General features: G+C 46.3%; 11 protein-coding genes across 11 annotated transcripts; 5 read left to right on the top strand and 6 right to left on the bottom strand.

Annotated features, from left to right (window-relative positions):
* Nucleotides 1-24: 24 nt before the first annotated feature.
* On the bottom strand, nucleotides 25-2238 carry L203_102255 (uncharacterized protein; the record flags this gene model as incomplete). Its single annotated transcript, XM_066211682.1, has 9 exons — nucleotides 25-34; nucleotides 205-216; nucleotides 305-420; nucleotides 704-747; nucleotides 795-966; nucleotides 1254-1361; nucleotides 1420-1749; nucleotides 1859-2083; nucleotides 2128-2238. The coding sequence occupies 9 exons, from the start codon at nucleotides 2236-2238 to the stop codon at nucleotides 25-27; spliced, it is 1128 nt and encodes a 375-aa protein (XP_066067779.1).
* Nucleotides 2239-2399: 161 nt separating this feature from the next.
* Nucleotides 2400-3275, bottom strand: L203_102256 (uncharacterized protein; the record flags this gene model as incomplete). Its single annotated transcript, XM_066211683.1, has 1 exon — nucleotides 2400-3275. One exon carries the CDS (start codon nucleotides 3273-3275, stop codon nucleotides 2400-2402), a length of 876 nt encoding a protein of 291 aa, XP_066067780.1.
* A 665-nt stretch (nucleotides 3276-3940) lies between these two features.
* Nucleotides 3941-6068, top strand: L203_102257 (uncharacterized protein; the record flags this gene model as incomplete). The annotated part of the gene is made up of 10 exons (XM_066211684.1): nucleotides 3941-4360; nucleotides 4410-4479; nucleotides 4538-4624; nucleotides 4668-4735; nucleotides 4789-4841; nucleotides 4896-5261; nucleotides 5313-5434; nucleotides 5479-5620; nucleotides 5669-5769; nucleotides 5821-6068. 10 exons carry the CDS (start codon nucleotides 3941-3943, stop codon nucleotides 6066-6068), a joined length of 1677 nt encoding a protein of 558 aa, XP_066067781.1.
* A 308-nt stretch (nucleotides 6069-6376) lies between these two features.
* L203_102258 (uncharacterized protein) lies at nucleotides 6377-8496 on the bottom strand (the record flags this gene model as incomplete). Its single annotated transcript, XM_066211685.1, has 4 exons — nucleotides 6377-6837; nucleotides 6946-7003; nucleotides 7059-8411; nucleotides 8467-8496. The coding sequence occupies 4 exons, from the start codon at nucleotides 8494-8496 to the stop codon at nucleotides 6377-6379; spliced, it is 1902 nt and encodes a 633-aa protein (XP_066067782.1).
* Nucleotides 8497-8689: 193 nt separating this feature from the next.
* Nucleotides 8690-9254, top strand: L203_102259 (uncharacterized protein; the record flags this gene model as incomplete). Its single annotated transcript, XM_066211686.1, has 5 exons — nucleotides 8690-8749; nucleotides 8807-8947; nucleotides 9004-9097; nucleotides 9148-9156; nucleotides 9208-9254. The coding sequence occupies 5 exons, from the start codon at nucleotides 8690-8692 to the stop codon at nucleotides 9252-9254; spliced, it is 351 nt and encodes a 116-aa protein (XP_066067783.1).
* A 36-nt stretch (nucleotides 9255-9290) lies between these two features.
* Nucleotides 9291-11140, bottom strand: L203_102260 (uncharacterized protein; the record flags this gene model as incomplete). The annotated part of the gene is made up of 3 exons (XM_066211687.1): nucleotides 9291-9636; nucleotides 9696-10979; nucleotides 11043-11140. The coding sequence occupies 3 exons, from the start codon at nucleotides 11138-11140 to the stop codon at nucleotides 9291-9293; spliced, it is 1728 nt and encodes a 575-aa protein (XP_066067784.1).
* Nucleotides 11141-11639: 499 nt separating this feature from the next.
* On the top strand, nucleotides 11640-14100 carry L203_102261 (uncharacterized protein; the record flags this gene model as incomplete). The annotated part of the gene is made up of 13 exons (XM_066211688.1): nucleotides 11640-11690; nucleotides 11742-11748; nucleotides 11816-11961; nucleotides 12014-12083; nucleotides 12130-12202; nucleotides 12257-12580; nucleotides 12629-12736; nucleotides 12795-12983; nucleotides 13035-13383; nucleotides 13433-13571; nucleotides 13705-13799; nucleotides 13851-13911; nucleotides 13973-14100. The coding sequence occupies 13 exons, from the start codon at nucleotides 11640-11642 to the stop codon at nucleotides 14098-14100; spliced, it is 1740 nt and encodes a 579-aa protein (XP_066067785.1).
* Nucleotides 14101-14455: 355 nt separating this feature from the next.
* Nucleotides 14456-16038, bottom strand: L203_102262 (uncharacterized protein; the record flags this gene model as incomplete). Its single annotated transcript, XM_066211689.1, has 9 exons — nucleotides 14456-14661; nucleotides 14713-14795; nucleotides 14848-14952; nucleotides 15009-15085; nucleotides 15138-15199; nucleotides 15248-15385; nucleotides 15437-15568; nucleotides 15616-15864; nucleotides 15909-16038. 9 exons carry the CDS (start codon nucleotides 16036-16038, stop codon nucleotides 14456-14458), a joined length of 1182 nt encoding a protein of 393 aa, XP_066067786.1.
* Nucleotides 16039-16372: 334 nt separating this feature from the next.
* On the top strand, nucleotides 16373-17889 carry L203_102263 (uncharacterized protein; the record flags this gene model as incomplete). The annotated part of the gene is made up of 5 exons (XM_066211690.1): nucleotides 16373-16445; nucleotides 16491-16676; nucleotides 16727-17254; nucleotides 17299-17420; nucleotides 17515-17889. The coding sequence occupies 5 exons, from the start codon at nucleotides 16373-16375 to the stop codon at nucleotides 17887-17889; spliced, it is 1284 nt and encodes a 427-aa protein (XP_066067787.1).
* Nucleotides 17890-18331: 442 nt separating this feature from the next.
* On the bottom strand, nucleotides 18332-22165 carry L203_102264 (uncharacterized protein; the record flags this gene model as incomplete). The annotated part of the gene is made up of 7 exons (XM_066211691.1): nucleotides 18332-18436; nucleotides 18571-18761; nucleotides 18833-19959; nucleotides 20010-21592; nucleotides 21639-21998; nucleotides 22048-22110; nucleotides 22160-22165. 7 exons carry the CDS (start codon nucleotides 22163-22165, stop codon nucleotides 18332-18334), a joined length of 3435 nt encoding a protein of 1144 aa, XP_066067788.1.
* A 316-nt stretch (nucleotides 22166-22481) lies between these two features.
* L203_102265 (uncharacterized protein) lies at nucleotides 22482-23675 on the top strand (the record flags this gene model as incomplete). Its single annotated transcript, XM_066211692.1, has 4 exons — nucleotides 22482-23011; nucleotides 23089-23267; nucleotides 23374-23477; nucleotides 23592-23675. 4 exons carry the CDS (start codon nucleotides 22482-22484, stop codon nucleotides 23673-23675), a joined length of 897 nt encoding a protein of 298 aa, XP_066067789.1.
* Nucleotides 23676-24563: the final 888 nt, after the last annotated feature.

Genomic DNA, 24563 nt, shown 5'->3' on the forward strand with positions numbered 1-24563 from the left:
GGAGTTGCAGGAGACATCCATCGATCATATATGCCTGGTAAATGTTAAGATTAGCAGCGATAGAGCGTCTTGCACTGCAGCATGTCATGTCATGGTCTCAACCCATCATCCACCTTCCGACGGCAGCAGCTCCATGAAACGAGGGAGGTGGCAGCCTTCACATTCCACCGCCAGTCGACAGTAAGATAAACATCACAGACGCACCTATCCTCCAGTCTCCACCATCATCTTCTGACTCTAACCCACCGGACCAGCGGCCACTCTCCATTACCGGCTCTTCCAGCTCACCCCTGGTGCCACGCACCCAACGTCATCGCCACGCGCCTCTGTGCTTCTCGAAGCTGCTAGAAGATACACACCTTCCTGTATTACATAATCAACATCGACAGAGTGTTCCATATCATCAAAACACCTCGCTCCCTGTCAGCACAGCGTTTCCACTGTTGAATGAGGTCATCCTTTATTGTTTATTATCATGGCGGCGGCGATGTCCGCCTTGAGCATTCAACCATCCAGGTAGTGGCTGTCGGCCAAGTATACATTCCAGTCCTGACTATGCGTTGCATCTACATCTCCAGGCAGCCATCCGTAGCACACCTGCTCTACCGCCACCTGTGGCGCGTCAGCACGCGTCCCCGGCGCGAGGCTTACCTTGGCCAGCTGCCGAGTGCGCGTGGCGGATTGTCATGAGACCTTGACATACTTCTCGTCGGGAAAGATGCCATCGAACCCGTCGAGGACAACGCGCTGCGAGCTGTCAGCTTCCCAAAGCCTCGAGAGCCATCGAGACCCACCCTGCAGCGATGACACGTCGTCCCTGGTGCTGGCAAGGTCGTCCCATAGTCGACCTGTCCGCAGTGAGGGCAGAAATAGTGTTTCTCGATTTGTTCGCTCATCCCCTTGTTTCGTCTCGTATGCCACTGTTGCACTATCGAGTGCTTCCCGTGTTACGCGTTCTCGGCGACTCTGAATGTATTGGGTTGCTGGGCCAGGAATGTTTTCTGGAGCATAAAAATGCTATCCATTTTTTTTTTCCTTGCTATTTATATTCTTGTGGTCAAGCAGTGCTGCCAAGTTGCCGCCTACTCCTGGCGGGATGTTCCTTTGGCCGAACAAATGGAAAGATCCACGACGAGATCTACGTCCACGCGGAGGCAGAAACGGCGCCCAGCCTCGAGGCCTAGAAGCCGCTAGACGGTCGTCTTCGGCGGCGAGCTCCGGAGGGCCGAACTCCGTCCATCACACACACACACCCATCTGCCCTGCAAGGAGGGATTTCCGCCCGGTGCGACGCGGGTCGGAGATTTTTGAAGTTTACGCGGGCGATATGCATGGTAAGCAGCTGCATCGCACCCTCTACACTACCCGCCGTCATTGGCGTATCGCTCCGCTCGAAGATGGGTTGCGCTATCGGCTGACCCGTCGACGCTGCTTTTCCTCCTTCTCGACTCCACGCAGCACTGAGAAGCGATGGAAGAAGGACGTCCTCGACCGGTGAACTCTGCCATTCTCCTTGTCCTCTGCGACTGGGGCGAGCGGTGGCCGCGGGACAGGAGAGGACTTGAGGACGTCGACGATTTGGACAGACCATCCACCGGTGCCGCCAGCGACGAGGTCCAGCATCCGTTTCTGGGTTTGCTCGAATGCGGCGGATTCTGCAGGCGAAGCGGTGAACCGGACGGGTCGGTCGGGAAGCAGAGCGAGGGCGGTTTCGGCAGCGTGGGAGAGGACGAGGAGGTTGGTAGCAAACTGCGGGCGTTAGCAGCGTCTTGTGCGATGGGCTCACCTCTTTGTACCCTCTCCATCGCCTTCTTTCAACTTGTCCCAACACCCGGTTGGTTTCTTCTCGCATGCCCACCATACTGTGGTCTTTACGGGTCTGTAGCTTCTTTAGATCCTTGGCGAGTTGCTCGCCTCCGATTTCTTCGTCCTGGATACTCAGCAGCCTGATACGTGTTGCGAGGCGAGAGTCTTCCGCGAGGTAGTTGCAGAGCGGTGACAGGACGTCGTGGCTGGCCAAGAGAGAGGTGGAGAGTGTCCGGTAGAGACGAGGAAGGGAGGCATGGAGGTGGTCCAGCTGTGTCTTGTCTGTGTTTCGTTAGCGTGCTAGATTCGGTAGCGACCCACCGTAAACGTCAATCCATCTGTCCGTGGCAGGCTGGACGAGTCCGCCGATGCCGTGGACCATGTCTGAGAAGGCCTCTCCGTCCTCCTCCAAGTCCTTGGCCAGCGCTTCATAGTCTTCTACCAAGGCCAGCCTCGCTGCAAGCCCTACATGTGTCGAGAGAGAGGAGGATGAGACGGGAATGTTGATTGGGTGGTTGATGTCGTATTTCCAGAGACGTCGCTGGAGCGCTGTGGATGTCCTGAACGGTCAGCATTGGGAGCAGCGTTGGCACTCACTCTCCAACCCCGTTTTCCCCGTTGGCGTCGTCTCTTGGCCGCAGAGGCGACCCCTCACGCACCGTCTCTATCCGCTGCGTCGGCGGCATCGAGAACAGGCTCGATGTCGAGGCGAGAAAGTTGGGTTCGAATTCGGCCGCTCGTCTCGCTGACCGTATATGCGGCTTCCACTTTTCCACTGCCTTGGTATACAGCAGGTCAATCACTTGATTTTGGTCGTCATCCTCTCCGTCCAGAGGTAAACATGGCCCTCGTCGGCGCCAGTAAGCGCCCTCGACCTCGACGGGATAGTACCCGGCGAGCTCCCAGCCGGTGATGCACCTGATTTCGTACGACTCTGGGTCGACAAGGATGTTTTCCCATCCCAAGTTGGCATGGCAGAGCACATAGCCTTCGTCCATATCCTTGACAAACGCTGCCTGGGTCAGTGTCCGGAGGTTTAGACCAAGACGCTCGCTAAAAAACGGTTTCCCGACAAAGCTCTCGCATTTTGAACTCCGGTGCGTATGCAGCTCCTCGACGTACAGCTCCAGCTGGACGAGGACGGCGCCGTGCGCCTCCGCTGGCAGCTCGTCAGCCCTGACCAAACCCTCTGTCTGTTCCAGAATCAAATAAAAACATCCGCGGTCTTCAAAACTGGCGACGACGTTTGGAACAGGGATAGAGGTGTTGTCTTTGAGATATGCGAGTGCTTCCGCCTCATTCTTGAGGGCCAGCAGAGAGTCTTTGAGGTATAGACGACGGCTGTATCCGTTGTTTGACTTGGTATGGTAGGCGGAGCGCTTGATGCAGAGATTCAAATCATAAGTCGGACTGGGCGTTGTAAAGACTCTCCTACGCGTTGTATCCTGTTGGCGATGTTTGCTGGCCATGTTTCAGCTGTAAATGCAAGAGTGGATAGAGAGTTGTTTTGATTTAAAATGGAAATGTAAAGAAACCAAAGGACGTGGCCTTCCCTCCACCGGGCGGACAGTGTTGTTGATCCGCCAATGGCTCTTTCACCATAACAATAGCAGTGTGCCCAGTGTATGCGTGTTGGCTGTAGACGATGGATGTATGCGAATGGGTCGTACACAATGTTTGTTTGGTTCCTCTCTCTCGCTCTACAACTACCACCAAGCCATCTCACTCTTTTCCGTTGCTCCTCTATAGTTAGAATCCAGAGAGGCTACTCTGGTATATACCAGCCAAAATCCCATCCAAAATCCCAGCCAAAATCCTCGCCTTACTTTTCTCCTTCACCATATTATTCAAGACTTGTTGACATAAAACCATTGCCGACGGTAACAAACCGATGACGTCAGAGATAAACGCCTTTTGCCGATAGAATTTCTGTATCCTCTTGTTTAATTTAATTCTTAGTTATTAATAAATCTTAATCATAATAACAATGAAGTCGTTATGCCAACCTGTGAGATTGTATCCCCAGATAGGTTTGTTTCCTTTTTCCGCCAGGTTATATAAAAAGGCTGATAAAGAATAGGAAGCATTGTAGGTGTTGTCAATTGTTCATTTTTTCGACATCAGACAATTCAACATGGAGCGAGAGAACGACACACCGCGATCCATCTCGATGTTGGAGAATTCTTCGACAGAGACGGCTGCAAATGAAAAAAATGACCCAGCGCACGTCGCTCAAGGCAAGGAGGAGCAGGCAACGGCCATGATCGACGGGAAAGAGTTGACGGCGCGTCCAAGGCATCGCCGAGGTGAGACGGACGACGGACGACACATCTTGCAAGAGCAGGAGGCTCCCGAATGCCTTGGCTACGCGTGGTCAACCCGAAAAAAGTGGACGACCCTTACCGTCATCTTTGTCGTCCAATGTTCGATGAACTACAATGCTGCAGTGTATGCGAACGGTATCGGCTTTTTGCAAGACAAGTTTGGGGTTAGTGCGCAAACGGCGAGAGTTGGGCAGATGCTGTTTCTAATCATGTATGCTTTTGGCTGTGAGGCGAGTTGTTTTGCGGATGGTGGGGATGTCGCTGACTTGTTTTGTAAAGGCTTGGGCTCCTTGGTCTGAGGAACTTGGTAGGCGTCCAGTGTTACAGATGTCTCTCTTTCTGGTCAACAGTATGTTCTGAGGTTGAGGCTTGTGACTGAAGTGTGGTAGTCTGGCAGATACTTGCAGCGCTCGCTCCGAATTTTGGTACGGTGTTGGTAGCGCGAGCCCTGGGTGGGTTATCGTCTGCGGGTGGATCGGTGACTTTGGGAATGGGTATGCGTTGGAGATTTATCGCCGTTGTTCTGACTTTCTGCAGTGGCTGATCTCTACGATCCGAACGATCAACAATGGGCCGTCGCCTATATCGTTTTCGCATCTGTTGGCGTGCGTGCAGGTGTAGAAAGTAAGAGGCTGGGCTGACTGTCATACGCTTGTAGGGAAGTATCATCGGCCCCATTGTTGGACCATTTATTCAGGCCAACTTGAGTTGGTAAGTAATAGGTCTTGTACGCTTTATAGTCACTGACGTAAAGTGTGTATACAGGGGCTGGATTTGCTGGACCCAGTTAATTTTTGGTGGCTTTGTGCAGCTTCTTCACTTCTTTATCGTCCCAGAGAGTCGAGCCACCATTCTGCTTGACCAGGAGGCAAAGAAACGCAGAAAAGCTGGCCATCCAAATGTCTATGGCCCTGCAGAAATCAAGACTTTCAAGGAAAAGTTTTCCCTTCACGAGATGGTCAAGACTTTCTTGAGACCTTTTGAAATGTTTGTGAGAGAGCCTATCGTTCTTTGTCTGTCCTTGCTCTCTGGCTTCAGCGATGCCTTGATCTTTACTTTTATGGAGGCTTTCACTCCTGTGTATCAGCAATGGGGTTTTGATACACAGCATATGGCATTGGCATTTGTTCCGTAAGTGATCTTCTCGTCCTCCGCACCTGTCTGACAGTCCGTCAAATGTAGTATTGCGATAGGCTACACCCTTGCCTATTTTATCTATATTCCTCCTCTCATGAAGCAACGCAAGGTACTCAAAGAAGATCCTCTTGCTGCACCTGAAATGCGACTTGCTCCTCTCTTGTACCGTAAGTCATTCAACTTGGGTCTTTTTGAGCCAACATCGCTGTAGTCGCTCCCCTAGAGTGCATCGGTCTCTTTGGTTTCGCCTGGACTTCTCTTGGTCCTCCCCATGTACATTGGATTGCACCCATGATCTTTTCTGTCCTTGTCGGTATCGCCAACTACGCCATCTATATGTCTACTATTGATTAGTGAGTTTTCCGCAAGCTAATTTGGACAAAAATTGACGCAAAAAACAGCATGATTGCGGCATATGGGCCATATTCCGCTTCCGCTACAGGTGGCAACGGCCTTGCCAGAGATTTCCTGGCTGGAATTGCTGCAATGTACTCTACACCTTGTGAGACTTGTCGAAATTTTCAAGTCTCTATTCTTGCTCATCCTTGGTTAGTCTTTAACAATGTAGGCGGCTCTTCATACCGTTTACATCTCGAATGGCCCTCAACTATTCTGGCTATTATTGCCGGATTTGTCACCGTTCCCATTTATATCTTTTACTATTACGGCTCCTGGTTCCGTGAAAGATCCAAGTTCGCCATGAGTTTGGCCGGTGAGAGGATTGAGAGACAGTTGTCTAGGATAGAAGAGACAAAGGCTAATAGTACCCGACACGTTGAACATAGTGGAACTCTTACTTAGCCCTGCCCTAAATCCACTACTGTTAATAGGAAACAAACGTCTGAAGGACAATACGTTTGGACTTTGATTTAATCAAGATAGCATGATTACCTTCACTTATTATGCCAGTTTATAGTTCCCTGCATCTATCGTTTATAACAACACACGTTACCTATGGTATTAATTGCGTTATAATGTATTGTATTGCCATGGCAAAAGTGATATAATTCTACAGTACATCCTTTGGTGCGCAGTTTATGGTATAGCTACAACATGATAATCCTAGTCTACGTATCTATGGTAGCAATGTTGCCTGAAGCGTGTTGAAATTACAGCGATAGTTTTGGCCGTTCATTCGTGTCATTCTCCATCCCATGATTAACAGAAGTCTCAACTATAGACTCGACGCTGGCATCGCCCTCACCTTCACCTTGTTCTTCCATTTCGGTCCACTCCAAAACTCTGCTTGCTCCTGGCTTCAATTCTTCCTTTCCCTTCTCAACAGCAATCTCTGCTCGCTCTTTCATGTCATTCAACAGAGACGTCACGTTTTCCCACCTGGCATCAAGCTGAGGATCTAACATCTCAGCGTCAAAATGCGACTCTGTGCCATCTTCCCCCATATCTGAAGGGTCCAACGGATCTATACTAGGAGACAGAGGGTGTGAGGAAGAAGGCGGTGATATTGAGGATGAAAAAGTCATAAGAGAATGGGGTGGAGGATGGAGGATGGTCTCTCGCAGGCGACGGCGAAGCTTGAGGATTTCTCGGCGTTGTTTTGATATAGCAGCTACATAGCCGTTAGTTCGTTGATACTTCCTTGCAACATGAATCATATAGCTTTTGGAAAACTACAGAACATAATTGCTCTGCAGAAGATAGAATAGAATAGACAAACCTTCGAGGCGTTTATTAATAGCCAGCAAACTGGCATTATATATACTTAAATCTTTGTTCTGAAGTAAAATCTATCAGCGTTTGTTAAATCATTTTCAAACAATTGAAACATGCTTTTCTTTTGATTTTGGCCTCCTCCGCATCCGCACATAACATGTCATCGACTTCTTGATCTTTATCACAATTGGTTTTCAAGTCTCCATTAATCTGTGTAAAATGAGAGAGAGATTCCTCCGATGATGCAGAATGATTGGTTGCAACTTTCTTCGTACCCTGGTTCTGATGTTCATATCTTGACGGTGTGGCAAGCGAAACGTTTGATTGTCCTTCACTTCCAGTGTCACTGTCTCTTCCGTCCGACAAACTGAGAAGCGTCTGGCTGGAAACAGATTGAGATTGCTCGGATGATGTTCGTGCTGGAGTGAGGGCGGGAAGAGCAATTGGGCGAAGCTCGGGGCTTGTGGGAGGAAGCGGTAATGGAGGAGGAAATTTCGATAATGGGTGCGATGGAAGGCGGCTCCTTGAACCATTTCGAGCATGAAGAGTAGTGAACACACCACCTGATTCAAGTTTAGTAAAAGGAACCGGCGATGTTGGCGCCGAGGCTGTCGGATGAGGGATTAGGTGAGCTAGATGCTGCCTTGAATAAATATGCGATTCTCCCGAAGACATCCTTTCAAGCGCGAGAGGTTGAAGATAGGGGTACTGAGATTGGGTTGGAGGCCGTTCGGGACTAGTTTCAGGGGTCTGAGGAGAGGTTGAGAAAGCACCGTCTACTCCTAGAATATTCACTGAATGATTAGATTTGCTAAGTGAAAGAGGCGAATTTCCCAAGCCCTCGCAAGAACGATCTGATGCAGTAAGGTCGGGAGAGGTTGCATTTTTGGCGTTTGATTTAACATGAGCAATTGGGGAACGATCAGTAATTCCACTCAATGTACTACGCAACGAGTGCGCTCGAGTACGAGAAGCAATCTGGGAAGAAGCAGATGCTTTATCAACTGTATTTTTTTTATTTTGAACTTCCGGATTGTCTAGTTGCAAGTCAAATTCACTACGTGAAGCAGAATGGGTCTTGGAGTTACCGCTTCTATCGATCACTGATACAGCGGCTCTTACGCGTGCTACAGGAGTTCTTGTCGTACTCGAGGCCATTCCAGGCGACCTATCAGATCGAGTTGGTGAGGTAGAGGTGGTCAGGTGAGAAGACTGTGCTATCGCGCGCTGGTTGTAAGATCTAGGTGAGAAGTTTTGTGGTACAGGAGAACGTGCATGGGAAATTGAGGTTGAGGTCGATAGATGAGACTTCAAGGAAGAATTTGAAGAAGTTGATTTCAATGGTGATCTTCCGATTGCTATAGGAGTAGCGATATCGCTGAGATCGACTTTCGCTCGCGTTGCCGGGTGGTAAGTAGAGCTTGAGATAGAAGGAGATGAGGTAGGAGTAGTGTTTACTCGGGATGTGACCTGGTAGTAGAGTGTTATAGGAAATAAGAATAATCTTGCAAGATTTACGGCCTACCTTACGCCGTGGCTTCGTCTGTTCTGCCATTTTCAAGCTACTTGAGTTCTTCTGAACTTTGAAAAGACAAAGATCATTGATAAACAATTTTGAAGTGGACGCTGGCTGATATCTGGTATATACAACAGTAAACTAATTCTAGCCACAAAGTCACGTGATGATTGTAGATAACCTAGAAGTTGCATTTCTTGATCCTTTGGTGGTTATAATTATCGTCTTTGATATGTCTCAACCCCGTATAACCCATCTCTATCGATCCATTCTACGAGAACTTCGTCTTTCCGTGTGTAAAAGCCGTTGTTGCCTCCAGCCGACCCGTATCTGGCTGATCTAGACGCAGTCTCATACTTTGAGAGCGACTCGAAATCCATCTGTACAAAACCATATACGAGCCCTTATAGATACCTCCTCCAATCCCAAGACACTATCAAGGGCGCTCTTAGAAACTAGAGACTTTTTGCGGGCGAATCGGATTCACGCTGTATGTTTAACTGTTTGAGATTGCTTGGGGATACATTGATAGCATGTAATCCTCAGGATCTGTTGAAGAGATATAACCCTGTTCATGGAATGACCCAACAAGAAAAAGTGGCGGCTACAGCTAGAAGGGTTGGACTTAATGCGCCAGAGAGTTTTACCGAAAAGGGTGAGAGTTTGGGACAATGATCACATTGGAATTAGTGAGAAAGGGTTGGTCTTCTATGCATTGTTGAAATCGTCATTTGCTCACATACATGGAAGAATCCATTGATGGCGGCGGTTTCTATCGCGACACTAATGAAGCCTAGTAGATTGACGTATAGCTGTTGTGTTTCTGATGTACTTTAAATCTCTCTTTGCTTGTCCCAAACAGCCTTAATCCTGGGAAATCTCAGACTTTTGCCTTCGTCTCCTTTTCCTTTTCTGTCTTGAGCTTCGCATTCTTCAAAGAATTCGACTGTGACAACTTTTCCCAAGATCTCCTCCGGATGTTCAACCCATCTTAATCTTTGTTGAGCTGTAAAACCGGAACCTACGGAGACTGGGTGACCTTTGTGAGAAATCCAGATATTTGACAGGGCTTTATACTCGGAAAATGTCCCAGAGACGGCTAAACGCATGTTGGAAGTGTCGAAAGACTCTACTGTGTATTCTGCGTCCTGCCACTTTTTGAATTTTCGTATGTCAGTCCTTCATACAGAGCATCAGCGGCTGGACAATGAAGCAAAAGGAGGCAAAAGGGAACCTACGAGCGCTTGCCTTTGTAGACATTATCTTTTCTGAATATCAATCCTTCCCAACCTTCATTGGCCGCTCTTTCTACCATCTCTTCTACATCTTCTTCCTTCTTGACTTGAACTTGAACCAGATCTCGGACTATCCTATTCTCCTTGGATATGCCTTGTTTCTCTAAAGTATCGTCCAGCCATTGACCAAGAGAGCTAACATCTTCTATCCGTTGGCTGAATGATTTACCGAGAGGAGAAGGTAGAGCTCCTTTTGTAGATACTTCCCCCCAGGACAGCACATCGAACAGAAAGTAACTCAGGTGCTCAATCGTACCTTGCCTTCTCACGGCAGACACAGTACCCGAAAAATCTTCAATAAAACGGTCTCCTGCAATCCACATACTATCAGATAAACTTTTGGAGCTTCCATCATCTCGAGGCTGAGCTTTTTCTATTTCTTCTGGAGTTTTTGGTCGCATCAAACAAACCTCACCATCCAAGACGAGACGTTTGATGCATCCTGTCGTAGTTGCAGCAATATTTGTGGAGTCGCGGGATAGCCATTCTGAAAGAGGCGGAAAAGATGCAAGGTATGACAATTGTGATTGGAGCCTAGACAGTGACAAAAAAGGATTACCAGAACGAGAGACACAGTGTGAAGAGAACAGCTGGGGAGTTATGCTAGAGCCGGCTGTCGATTCCTTAAAAGGACAGAAAAAGTCGAGAAAAGTGAGGCAACGGACTCCGTCCAGTTTTCGAGAAGCGTACCAAATATCGTGAGGCGATTTGAACAAGGACGAAAATGGGGGGGTGATGCTCTTGCCTAGGGAAACTTCAAACTTATCCAAACTGCCGAAGCCTGGAAGTATCGGGGTGGTTTCACCAGATCGAGATAAGGAGGGTATCGACGATGGTTGTTTTGCCTGTAAAACGTTGGAAGATAAATGTGATTCCTCTGCGGGAGAAGCAGGTATAAGAGGTGTTGCCACAAGACGTTCTGAAGGAGATGTCCAAGGAACATCTTTCAAAGTTTTTGCGCCGAATCCGCTGGCGAGATTTCTATCCAATAGCTTTCCAAACACATCAGTTAGCCTCTTGTCATCCAAAACCATCTCTCGTTGTAAGAAGACTCTAGCAGTCTCTTTGGCTTTGTTTCCAGTCACTCTTCGGGTTGATAAGAGATCAAAAAGATCAACGAGGGTTACTGGAGAAGGGACGGATGCAGGGGCTGATGGTAGTAATTTGGAAATGTATGTGGTCAAGGCAGCAGACGAAAGAAACATTCGATGCTCTGGATTATACACGCTTTAGGAAGAGTAAGCGTCTGCCACCAAGATTCCTTAATATAGACGTTGGAATCTTACGTACAATTCCAAGAGCTGCCTAAGCTCGGGATACTCTGCGATAATCCTTTGCTTCCTGGTCTTCGAATTCTCAGCAGAAACCCGAGTATTAAGCTCATCCATCCTCTTCAATATATCTCTGACCGAGGAGGTAGAAGCACCTGAGTAGTGTTTGCGGTGGATTGCTGACCTCCATATCGATGGAAACCGCCCGATAAATCTTTCTTTCTCATCAACAGAAATAACTCCCAAACGACGGATGTTTACAAAAAGACGAGCAGGCTGGACAGTTGTTTGAACATAAAACATGATCCCAAGAGGACCTATACGAATAACAACTATGCTGTTCAACTCTTCTTATATAAGTTTTATGACACAGCAGATTATTAGGAAAAATGGTAGATTTGTTACATTTGGATAAGAGAGCAGAATACTAACTGCTGACGTAATAGATAACGTCCAGGAACTAGGTCTAGGAATTAAATCGTGTACCACCTCCACTTTTTTATTTATTTATTACAGTCAGTCGACCGTTAAGTCCTCATTATATTTGGCCATTTTCCCATTCGTTATTATAATTTTCAATTAGACTGTAGATGTAGCGAAGTGTTGATACAGCAAGATGCTGACGGATACCAGAGCCAATGATATTGGAGGGATTGCAACCGGGCAGGTCCTCTGTTAGGCAGCAACTGTTGACGTTCTTTCTTCAAGAGTATAAAAGAAAAGGTGTATGTGTTTTTGGCTAAAAAAATTTTCTCTATTCAAAACTTGATAGTTGAAACATTATGCCTGTAGCTACTGAAGAGGACAAGCGTCTCCCAGTCACTCTTCTGAGTGGGTTCTTGGGAAGCGGGAAGACCACACTTTTGTCATATATCCTCAGATCCAAAGACCATGGGTTGAGGTGTGCCGTTGTCGTTAACGACATGGGCTCTTTAAACGTATGTGTCTGTCTGGTTTGCCTCATTTGAGCTGACGTTATATAACGGTCAGATCGATGCAGCCTTGATCAATAATCACAAACTCACTCACAAGGAAGAGAAAGTTGTTCAGATGCAAAACGGTATAATAACTTGTGATACCACTCTGATTGAGCTTACTCATGATAGGCTGTATTTGTTGTACTCTCCGAGCCGATCTCCTTGAGGAAATTGCCAATCTTGCAGAAGCAGGATCTTACGAGTATGTCTTGGTTATTTTGAATCAGGTCTATCAAGGGGCTAACCTTTTACTTAGTTATCTTATCATTGAGTCTTCTGGTATCTCTGAGCCCATTCAGGTAGCCGAAACATTCACAACGGAATTCGCATCCACTATGGGCGACGGCACAATTGAAGAGATTCTTGAATCCCTTCCTGAGGATGCTTCCACTACTGTCCAAGGCAAAAGAAGGCTCGCCGAGTTGATCCATGCAGGTGGTTTGAGCAAAGTCGCAAGGCTAGACTGTTGTGTCTCGGTTGTAGATGCTACAACTTTTCTTTCTGATTTCGATACCACGGATTTTGTATCTGATCGAGACAAAGAGGTAGCTCCAGAGGATGAAAAAAACATTACCGACCTGTATATGAAAGCTTTCTCCTTTGAAACACAAACTGATGATTCTCATAGGCTCACTGATCAGATTGAATTTGCAAATGTCATTCTTCTCAACAAGACAGACATGGTTAACAAAGATATTGTCGCTCAGATTGAAGGTGTCATTAAAACTCTAAATCCGTATGTCGACACGCTTGCAAAGATTGGTTTGCTCACCCATTACTTGCTCTCATGATAGAACGGCGAAAGTTATTCAAACAACATATTCTAAAGTTCCTCTAACTGAGATCCTCAACACCCGACTCTTTGATTTCTCGACCGCAGCCATGGGCGCAGGATGGTTACAATCTCTTCGAGAGAATACACTAATGGAAATTACTGATGCCGAAGGAAGGAAGAAAATGGTCCCAAAACCTGAGACACTGGAGTTAGTCGATTGTAGACCAACCTGTCTGCCCAGTAACTAACGTCAATAAAGATATGGCATCGGATCTTTTGTTTACACCGCTCGCCGACCATTTCATCCGCACAGACTCTGGGATCTCGTCTCTAAGCCATTTTGTGTTCTCCAGACCACTGTGGAGGAAGATGATGAAGACTCGGACGATGATAGCGAGAATGACGATGATGACGGGTTGGAGCTTGACGAGGAAGAAGCAAAAAAACAACTCTGGGAGCGAATGCAGAAAGAAAAGGAAGAACTTGATCTTCCGGCACGGGCAAAGAACAAGAAAGAAAGCCCGGTCTGGAAAGGCGTACTTAGAAGTAAAGGTTTTGTCTGGTTAGCTACGAGACCAGGGGTGCATGGTGAATGGTCACAGGCTGGTGTGGGTTGAGTTATGAAATAGTGGCAACGGTTTTTCTGACTCGGTGCAGATTATGTTTACTATAAATGGCGGCGGGCCATGGATGTGTTGTGTACCAGAGGACGAATGGCCAGGAGGCGGCGACAAGGAAGTAATTGATGCTATAAAATTGGATTTCATGGGAAAATGGGGCGACCGTGAGTCTTCTTGTATGAAGTGTTCTTCTTTTTCGCTGAGAATTAAAATTTCTTTGGTCTATCCCTGGTTCGCTGAAATGTAGGTCGCCAAGAACGTGAGTTGTAATATACTTTCTGTCATCAGACCACTCATCTTTCACAACAGTCGTCATTATCGGTCAGAATTTCGATAAAGATCTCATTACAAAAACTTTGGATGATGCTTTATTAAACGACAAAGAATGGTCACAATGGGAAAAGGTATATGGTTCTGGCTCCATGTTGGGAAAACTGCCAATAACACATTTGTAGATTATGAACTCTCGCTTTTCCAAAGACAAAAAGATTGAAAAAATGCTGAACCTGTTTGACGGTGAGTTCAATTCTCATCTTGATAAAGGAGCAAAATTGACACTTCTCTTTTACCTTTTTAGATGGTTGGGAAGCCTGGGTTGACCCAATGGATGCAGAAGAGGAAGAGGCAAATGGTCATTCTCATGATCATAACCACAGCCACAACCTGCCTTCGACAGCGAAGAAGGCAAAAATCTCTGCGGTATAGAGGTGCAGAGTTCCAAATCCTAACAATTGAGTGCGGTTGAAGACTATGCACCTATATGACAAACACAAGGAGCTTTCCAAATCAATCATGTTTATACACTCTACCATAATTGTAGTTTGCTAAGATGGACAACATCAAAATCAATGCAATTCATAAAAGTCTCAGTCAAGTCCATAAAAATACGAGAAGAAGATGTACAGAAAGATCATAGTTCTGTGTCACAACAATCTCTTCTCATCTACAAGTGTATGCTCCAAGATGCCTCTATATTACTTCGCAGGAGTCAACAAGATTGGTATCTACACTACAATGTATATATTCACTTTTTCAAGATTATCCAGATCCCTCGTCTGCGTTACGAAAACATGGGCTCGAAAGACATGATTTCTTCGTACAATAATGTTTTCAGCTCTTCTCTGCTGATGTTGTCTTTTTTCATGTCAAATTCAAAGAAAGAAGGGTCCAATGGTTCGGTACTTGGCTCATCGGCGGGGTCGTGGTAAGCTTCGAGGTAAGGGTGGGAGAGACATTGCTCAACAGTGTATCGGTTGCGTGGGTCAACTACATCAAAGTTAGCCCACAATTTCGATTCAATGTACCGATTACACGAACAAGTTAATGTCTTTGTTAAAAAGTCAATAGCTTGAGGACTAGCATGTGGGAACAAGCTTTGGAAAGTCTTCTTCTTTCGGAATCTGTATACTCATCAGCCTAAATAACAGGAACAGTTTAGGGCGCTTCACGTACGGTAAAGAGCGGATATAATCCTTCGAACGCTTTGATGTGATTGCGTGGAAATCGTCAAGGCTAGGCGTACCAAGCACATCCAAGATGAGAGCAAGTTGATGGTGGCTGAGAAGGATGTTAGCTCATGGCAAGCGAAGGCGAGTAGCGTAAAGTAAACTGACTAATCCTTCCCAGGGAATAGGGGTTTACCACTGAGCATCTCGGCCAAAATGCAACCAATGGACCAAACGTCAATTGACTACGTCATGTTAGAAAAAAAAGTTAAAAGTTCAAAGACTATGAGCATGTACCTTGGTATACATTCTAAAGGAGAGCATGACCTCTGGTGCTCGGTACCATCGGGTAGCAACATCTGTCAAGCATAAGCATAGATAAGCATGTTTTGCTGTAGGTAACTTACACTCAGTCATAAAGCCGTTGTTACCACCATCAACGGGAAATGCAGTCTGTGTGGAGCGGGCAAGACCAAAATCGCATACTTTGAGATCACAGTTTGCGTTGAGCAGGAGGTTGGAAGGTTTCAGGTCACGGTGAATGACTAGGACCGCATGTCAGCATAGCAAAAAGCCAATGCTCAAGCTCTACATACTCTCGGCGGAGTGCAAAGCTTTAAGAGCACGACAGGTCTGGTATATAAAGTATTGAGAGTGATCGTCCGAAAGGTCTTGTGTTCGAATCACCCTATGAAGGTCGGTCTCGAGCAGCTCTTGAACCAGATACACTAGAAAACGATTAGCTAGCTCACGACAAATCTATGTAATCACCTACCCTCCTTGAAAGACTCGAATGTCTTAGGCTTAACAATATCCAAGACCGTGATGATATTATCACTCAGGCCCTTCTCGGCAAAGTATTTCAACAGCTTCAATTCTCGCAGCGTCCGAAGCGCAAACATCGAATGGTCAAAAGGGGCAATCTTCTTGATGGCAACTTTGGATCCCGAGAGGCGGTGGACAGCAGACGCAACGACGCCATAGGCACCTTCTCCAATAACATCCGTCACATGGTACGCATTGCCTGACAGCTGGTCAAAACACAAATATCCCACTCATTCTACTTACCAACATCAAACCTGACCTTTCTCGGCGCAGACGACGACGTGCCTCTTGTCGTGCGCTCCTGCGGCTGCGCCTGACTCTGCTTCTCTACTGCTGCTGGAGCCTGTCCGTTCTGCATGACAGTTGTAGCCATTCTGAATGTGATGGTTGATTGAAGAAAGACAGAAAAAGCTGGGTTCTTTTGAATGTTGTCTAAATAGATGAGAGAAAGGAAAGAAACAAAGGAGTGAAAAGTCAAAAAGTGGAGGTGGACGGTTTTGTTTCAAAGCGACCTCCCAACGGACGTCTACGCAACCCGATATACGGTCCGTGCACACCGTCTACTGTTTTCATTGTCTATCGGCGGTCTGTGCGTTATTCAAAATGTTCAACTGGAACAACAGTAGGTATGTCAGGCACGACGTTACGTAACATAACAATTATCTTTGCATCTCTATCTACTACTGTTCATATGTCCACTACTCTTCATGTCTAAGCCAGGTGACTTTTTACCAGACTGGGAGCGGATTAGTCTGCCACCGGCCAGTATTCTCGCCCATCGTGAGTGGTTACGTAACAAGCGTTTGCTTAAGTTTTCAGTCACAGATGCACATTGTCATCCTACTGATCTTTTCCATTCACGACAAGTGTATCAAGATGTACCGCTAAGAGGAATTGCTGCAATGGCCACTGTGCCAGAGGATCAGGAAAAGGTGAAGAAGTTGAGTGTCGAAAGGTTACAGAATGTGCCATCAAAGGAGTCCAACAGCGTCGAGGTTGTTGCTTGTTTCGGTGCGTTTGGTACAGACAATATTATAAAGGCATTGATGTTTCTCAATTAGGTTACCATCCATGGTTTACCCATAGGTACACTCTGCACCCTCTTGACAATCTCCCTTGCAAGTGGCAACACTACTCGTCGCTCTTCCTTCAGCCCTCCTGCAGCACTGCCTCGGCGCATCTGTTGGGACAACTCTTGCCTTTCCTGCCGGATCCAGTGCCATTTGCACTTTTGTGTGATGGGTTGAAACGTGACCTGAAGTGTAGCAGGGACTCAGGTAGGCCTACCATGCTCGGTGAAGTGGGCTTGGACAGCTCTGCCCGTTTGCGGTGGCCGGTGTCTGCCAGACATCTCCACCCGGATTTCCAACAGCAGAAGCAGCCCTTACCACATTGTACCACGGAAGATTGCCATGCGGATGGTGCTGGCTGCAGCTGCGAGTCATTCTCTGAGCAGGACGAGCAAGAGTGGAAGCGCTTAACGCCGTTCAAGGTTCCGATGGGCCACCAGAGGGAGATATTACGAATACAGATGGAGATTGCGATTGAGCTGGGACTGCCGATGAGCTTGCACAGTGTCGCTTGTCCTGGTACGTGTCTAGTGAAGAAAAATGAAATATCTGATCAAAGTTAGGTCCAACTCTGGAAGCTCTTGTAGAAATGAAGGAAAAGCACGGGGCGGGCTTTATCTCAAGAATCAACATTGATCTTCATTCTGCTGGCTCTTGGAGTCCAGCATTCTTTAGTCAGGCTATAGTACGTGTTGTCTTTTATCTATCCATCTCTTTATCGTATCAAACGACCACAACCTCACCAAACGCATTCAGGCTGACTGATTTAATGCTCACAGAAACAGCTTCCAAACCTTTACGCCTCCCCTTCCATTTTGATAACCGGCCGATCTAGCACGGCTCCTGATCTCATTCGCGCCATTCCTGTAGACAGAATGTTGGTTGAGTCAGACACACATGACGTGCGTCAGAGTGCAAGGCTTGTATGGGCGGCAACGGTATGGATTGCTGCATGCAAAGGTTGGAAATTGGAAGGACGTGACGCTTATTCAAAAGAGAGCCAATGTCTTGTCAAGACAAAAGACGAATATGTCGATTGGGATCTTGAATTTGAAGAGGAATACGATGAAAGAGGGAGACTGATAGAGGAAGATGTATGGTGTGTTAAGACCTTGAAGCAAAATTGGTCGAGATTTATGGGCATCTTGGAGTAGTGCGGAGTGGTTTTGCAAAACGCGAATGGCAGCAGAAAGCTATGCTCACTAATCGGCTTTGAAAACTTAGGGAAGAGTCGATTTTGCTCAATGCTAACAACAATTTTGTGGCTCATGACCCGTTTAGCAATGTCGCAAAAAAACCCCATAGGTAGCATCACTCAATATGGTTGAGCTAATGTTCAGGCATGCTTAATGACTTAGAAAATGCACAAAACTTTTCATTTAGCTTTACTAGAGAGACAACCCTTGTCTACATACTATATGAAACATAGTTATTGATCACGACATGTACCATATGATGGAAGGGTATCAAGTCAGTCCCATGTAATAGCTTCTAGCTAGTGACCAGAACAGATGGTGTCATTTGATGTCAACGAAACAAACAAAATTAGAAGAAAAACTATATTTCTAATGCTTGATTTATATTACTACACTTAATTTAAGTCTGACTTTTCCCAATATCTGTCACATCCCAAACGTTATCGAACGTCGCAAGTAAGAGTCCTGCATCCTTGACAGATGTAACCAAAGATGGTACAGCGACCTATGATTTTTAATCAGCGTGGACTCTCCGCTTGAAAGCAGATATTATTGAGAATAGCAAAATAAAGTTCTGTGATGAAGATGCAGGCAAAATGGCATGAACAGAACCAATTATTAAGCTGCTTGAAAACTCACAAGAGTGGATGCCTCCAAAATCACACCTAAAAGATTCATGCTCTTCGCAAAGTAGACAGCCTCTCTGACACTTAAACATCTCACATCAGACTCTTCTTCCGGTGGAGCAGAGACCAAGTGAGGAGTAAGTGAAGAAAAGTCTGAGGGTTTATGTCTTGAGAGTCCACAAAAAGATGCGAAAAAGACAGCATCTACAACATACCGTAAGCTTGACTCTGAAAGATTGTGCATCTGACATGGTATAAATGTAAGAAACACGTACAATTTGGTTGTTTCCAATTCAGCGCTGTACATACAATTGGATCAAAGCTTGAGAAGATGATTTTTCTGCTAATTCCATGTGCATTGTTTCCAGACTCATAGACAGCATGCAACACATTGTCTACCCATTGATTGACTTCTACACTTCGTCCGACATGGTCGAGCTCCGCATCAGAGTTTCGTGTATATTGTAAACGCAGATTAATGCCGATTTCCGGCGGCAGAATAGCAAGAAGGTTTTTCAAGGTAGTGAATGACATGGCGATAAGACGATACCATTCGGAAGGGTAGATGGGTGAATCTGGAGGTCGTAGTAGTAGATTGTGAGATTCAGCAAGGCTGAAAAATTGTGAACAGGTAACGTTAGATACACCGAGGTCGAAATCTTGGACTGGGAGACGAAAATGGGGATAGACGACAGGTACGCCGTCTTTAGTAACTTGTACAACCACATGGACATACTCCCCAGAGAGAGAAGAGGCGGTCACAAGAGCAGGTTTGTTGCTGATATTCACGGTTGATGCAGGAGCAACGGTCGGCGGACGAACAGTGGGTGTGTTTGATAAAACATTGAGAGGTCGATGAGGCTGAAGACGAGCATGATCTTGAGCAGAAGTAGATGGAGCGATTTGGCTCTTCCAATATGTTTCAACTCGACCACCAATTTCCAACTGTGCCTCTTCAAATGGCCTGATACAACTGACTTCAAAAGCAACTTCTCCAATTGTTTTTAAATTATGGTCTAAAAGAGGAACGACGAGTTGGTCTTGGTATTGAATATTACTGAATGTTATTGGTAAGACAACAGCCCTGCCAATGACTTTTGAACCGAATGTGGGATATAGCGAAAGTTCCAAAGTGAAACTGTCAAGATCTTGGGTGTGAAAAGAGAACACTTCTCGCTCATCGCTTAACGGAAGAATGACGCTGTGAGGTACAGCAGTAATATCAGTTTTGCTGGTCATGACCAATTTGAGGGAAGACCACAAGTGAAGAGAATCATGGCCGGAGCGCGAATAAAGTTTGATAGGAGGGTGTTTGCCACCATTATATTTTGTAATTCGATGACCAAGAGATATCTGGATAAGACACCGAGAAGCAAGGAACTCATGTCCGTATACTCGGAGGCTACCTATGTCAGCGATGGACTGAGAAGACATATGTAAATTATCACTCACGGGATGATTGGCGGTGGCAGAGATAAGGAAGGAATTATTTCAAAGTCATCTTGTGGTTGATTCAAGTCAAGGTCCGACCCAGGCGAAAGACTCTCCATTTGCGGGTCCGCTGCTAGACCGAGGTGTTCCATACCTTGAAGCGTGCTGAGTTTACCGGATAACTTTGCTCCATGAGCCAGAAGGAAGTTAAGGCATTCGACATGGCCAAACCAAGCAGCGTACCAGCCCGGAGATTTGCCATATTCATCAGAGGCATTGACGTCGCATCCAGCCGCAACCAGCACTTTAACGCAAGCCAGATGATGAGGCCCACCCCCAATGGCAGCATGGTGAAGAGGAGTCCAAAGGTTGTATTTATCCTGCCGATCTTTGCCTCCGCCTTCCGGACCCCCAGACTCTATAAGCAGTTTACATATTGCGTCATGTCCTGCTTTGGCAGCCAAGTGTTGCGGATAAAGACCTTCAGAGTTAGGTATAATTCTGGCCCCAGATTGCAGTAGGAGCCGTACCACATCGATTTGTCCGAATTGGCAAGCCAGTGACAACGGTATGAGATCGCTCGAAATTGCAGTAGGTTCAATAGCTATTTTTTCATCCACAAAAATACGAACGACTTTTACATGACCTTGTTGAACGGCATGCATGAGCGGGGTGTATCCATCCATATCGGTGGCAGCGGGATCGGCGTTATTAGCAAGAAGGAAAGGAACAATATGGGCATGGCCGTTCATGGATGCGTAATGTAATGGTCGTCGGTCGTACGCATCGGGTACTTCGAGTAATCCACGATTGTTGTCGAGACAAAGTTTGACAATTTCATAAGAACCGGCAATACAGGCTAGATGAAGCGGACATCGACCGTTTATGTTGTCAATGTAGTTGTAATCGAGGTTTACTGATTGCAAGACAAAACTCAATTCGTCTGTTGGAGCTTGAAGAGCTGTTCTCCAGAGAACACGCATCAGACCTTTGTCATTGATCCTACGTTGCCTGTCTCTAGCAATTTTCATCCAATCTACTATGGCTTCATGTCCAGATGAGAGAGCTTTCACCATATTAATCTCCAAATCTGCCAGCGCATCCTGGGCAAGAGCTCTCCCTGAATCGGCGTCAAAATTGCTTTGATTAGTATTGGACAGAGTAGCAATGCCATCGCCGCTGATGTCACTGAAAAGATTATCTTCAAGAAATGATGTTGAAAGGTGGTCTGAGCCATTTACAATGTCCAACAGGTTGGCAGCAACGATATCAGATAGTTTAGCGATGAATTCACGATTAAAACAGGGTTGAACTTCCACTTGACGCTCGAGATACAACTCTTTTGTATTGCTCTTGCTCCGTTTATCCCATTTTTTTAGAATTTTCCGGAAACCAGTGGCGTTGACCTCAATAAATCCCTGCAGTTTACCCAGGTCATGTTCAAACAGACGCCAAGCCTCCTCCAGACTGGTCCATTCTGCATCTCGCCGCATGACAGTATTGTTTTCAGACGTTGAGCTCTGGACAAGTCTCTTCCGATTTGAAAGCAGGGTCAAGAGACGAAGACGCAAATCGCGTTCTTTGACAAGATAAAATGCGTTAATCTGCAAAATTCATTAGCTAAAATGTAGTTTGATACCGCTGACCCACTTTTTCTAATTCTCGCTGAAGCGTAAAGAAGAAAACGTCTCGGTGCGCCTTGAAGCTCTCATCTCTATCGCTGGTTATTGCAAGGCGCATGCTCATAATGCCGTTCCCTGTATTGTTGGGAGGTGTCGTTTCTGGGGGCAAAGGCTCCAAATCTTTGATATTCATAAAGGTTGCATCCCCAGCGCCTAAAGGGGATGGCGGACACGATTGGATAGGCAGGTTTGAAGAAAGGCGGCCATGAGAGTTGCTCAATACAGCTACAGGAGCATGAGGCCTTGCCGAGCGAAGTCCGAGCGAGAGAAGGGAAGCATCCGAGGCAGGACGACCAGCGGCATAGGAATTGATTATTTTTTTCAACGCCTGACACCCAATGAGCATGATTATGATTCAAGAGACCTAGTACACCTGCTTTATAGTTTAGATAGTACTCTCCCCATCCTGGCACCTGCTGGGCTTGAATGGTCTTGCCAAACTACATAGTCATGAGCAACTTGTCTTTTCTGCATCCACCAGCGGCTGACCTTCATTGCGCCTTGCGCTTAGACGCTCTATGGCCTATTCCTGTAGGCGTACGTAGAGAGGAAGCCTAGCTCGTTGGATAAAAGCAACAACAAGGATGTAATAATTTTCAAAGTTTATAGCGCTGCAATCAAAAGTTGGAATTGCGATGGAAGAACATATCATGGTGGAGGCATCACACGTGCGCGGAATCAAATAGGAACAAACCTTTTGACCTCCACTGTTGTCAAATGTAAAAATGACGATGTTGTGAGTCCACTGGTTGTCTCGTTGGTTTGTTTTACTTTTATCTGTATTCTTGGTATTCATATCAGAAGCGTGGAAATGGCCTCCATAAGCCCTATAGCTGCAAAGATGTTTGTGGAAGCCGGCATGCCAGTGTCAGAATTGTCGCCAGCAGCCAATGTCATTACCCACATGCCAACCGGCCATCAGTACTTTACCAAAACTCAGCAAGATGTGAAGCAGATGAGAGGAGAGATAGCTGGTCTTTTAGCGATGAGTGTCACTTCCAAAGACCTTGTTCCAAAGTTGCTGGGTTTTGAGGTGGATTCTACTGGCAAACAAGCAACCATGGTTTCCCAATACTTTGATCTTTCATCTGCCAAGGAAGAGCATATTCAGCGGGATTTAGGCAGAAAGGTTGCCAACATGCACAGCATACCTCCAACGGGAACTGAAGGCTATTCGGGTGACTATGGCTTTGCAGTGCCAACGCATTGTGGGGCGACTGAACAAGATAATACTTGGGAAACGAACTGGGAGGTGTTTTTCAGGGATAGACGATTGGGATATTTGATAAGAAAGATAGACGATAAGCAATTGACCGATCTCTGGGAAGAGTTACGAGCCAAGTATGTTTCTTGACAGAACACTCATGACAATAGCTTTGGCTTTGGCTTCATGGGAGCTTACACAACCATATGCTTAGAGCCGTTCCTCTTTTGCTTGGCTCTTTTCACCCTCCTCCACAGCCTGTCATCCTCCATGGCGATCTCTGGTCGGGTAATGCAGGATATGACAAGATAACCTGTCAGGCTGTTATATTTGATCCTGCCAGTTACTACGGGCATAACGAAGCAGATTTGGGTATAACTCGCATGTTTGGAGGCAAGTGAAGATGTTCCTTATCAAAAACGCACTACGGCCCAATCTGACCATCGCTGTGATATACCTATTGCTCATTACACGCTTGGTTTTCTCTTCCATGCCACAGGTTTTTCCCAAAAATTCTATGATGAGTACCACCAGATACATCCTCGCTCTGAGCCATACTACCAACAACGTCAAAAGCTATATGAGCTGTATCATCATCTGAATGTGAGTTGTCTTCTCATCCACCCACTTTTTCAAGTCGATGTAGCACAACGGATGTTGCAGAAATCAATGTCTTGCGGTACTATTTACAGTGGCACAGCTCATTATTACGTTCAGCACATTCACCTTTTCGGCGGTAGCTACACGTCTGGGACCGTTCACCTTATGAGAGGTTTGATTGACTGGGCAGAGCGACAGTGATTGGTTCGATGACTGCGGGACAAGACGTGATGATTGTACTTGGGGTGTGTAAGAGGGGGTTGTTATTGCTGTACAGACCGGTTATTCTGACTAAGGGGGATTGTTGATCCATTCCGATGGGTGGGATTTGGCTCGTAGATGCCGTTGATGTGAAAGCACATGAATAGCCTTATTAGCTACGGGCAGTCTTCAACCCAAACTCTCTACCACTCTATCCTTCTAAAGGCATAATTGTTGATAGAAAAGCACATGGATCGCGATCGATGAGGTCACTGTCATGAATATTAGCAATAATCAAGATGCACGCTGTGTACGAAAAGGTCACACTAATGCAATCTACGCTGCATTATCATTTATTGCCTATATTCCATCCAATAATTCCAACGTTCTGACACGTAGCTGCCCGTGGTCACGTTTTACCAACCCTCCATGTGTTTCTCTCTATCACCCATGTTTCTTTTTCATCCAGAACAAGTTGATCCAGCAAAGGAACGCTCGCTCTCTCCGCTGAACCACGGCCGCCTACCTCTACCGTGATCACAGCGGCTCACCTCTTTAACGAGGCGGCTCCGAATGTCTAGATAAACCCATGGCTACGTTCCACGCCATCCAAGTGTGTTGACCCACATTCCTTGAATCGGTGTATGTAGTGGATGCATCATGGTCTATACCCTTTAAAACAGAAATCCTCTCTTGCTCCGACTGCATCTCCAGCCGATAAAAAGTTGCGCCTACCACAACAGCGTCCGAGTTGTCGCGGGAATGCTGCCAAGGCTGGGTCACGAGGGTGGCTGGAGTATTATGCCGTTGGGACTGGACACTACTTTGTAGTTGGGCTAGGATGTATAGAGACAGAAAGCTGGATTCATTCTCTGCGTTGTCCATCCC

This window comes from Cryptococcus depauperatus, chromosome 2 (assembly GCF_001720195.1).
Source record: "Cryptococcus depauperatus CBS 7841 chromosome 2, complete sequence".
NCBI lineage: Eukaryota > Fungi > Basidiomycota > Tremellomycetes > Tremellales > Cryptococcaceae > Cryptococcus > Cryptococcus depauperatus.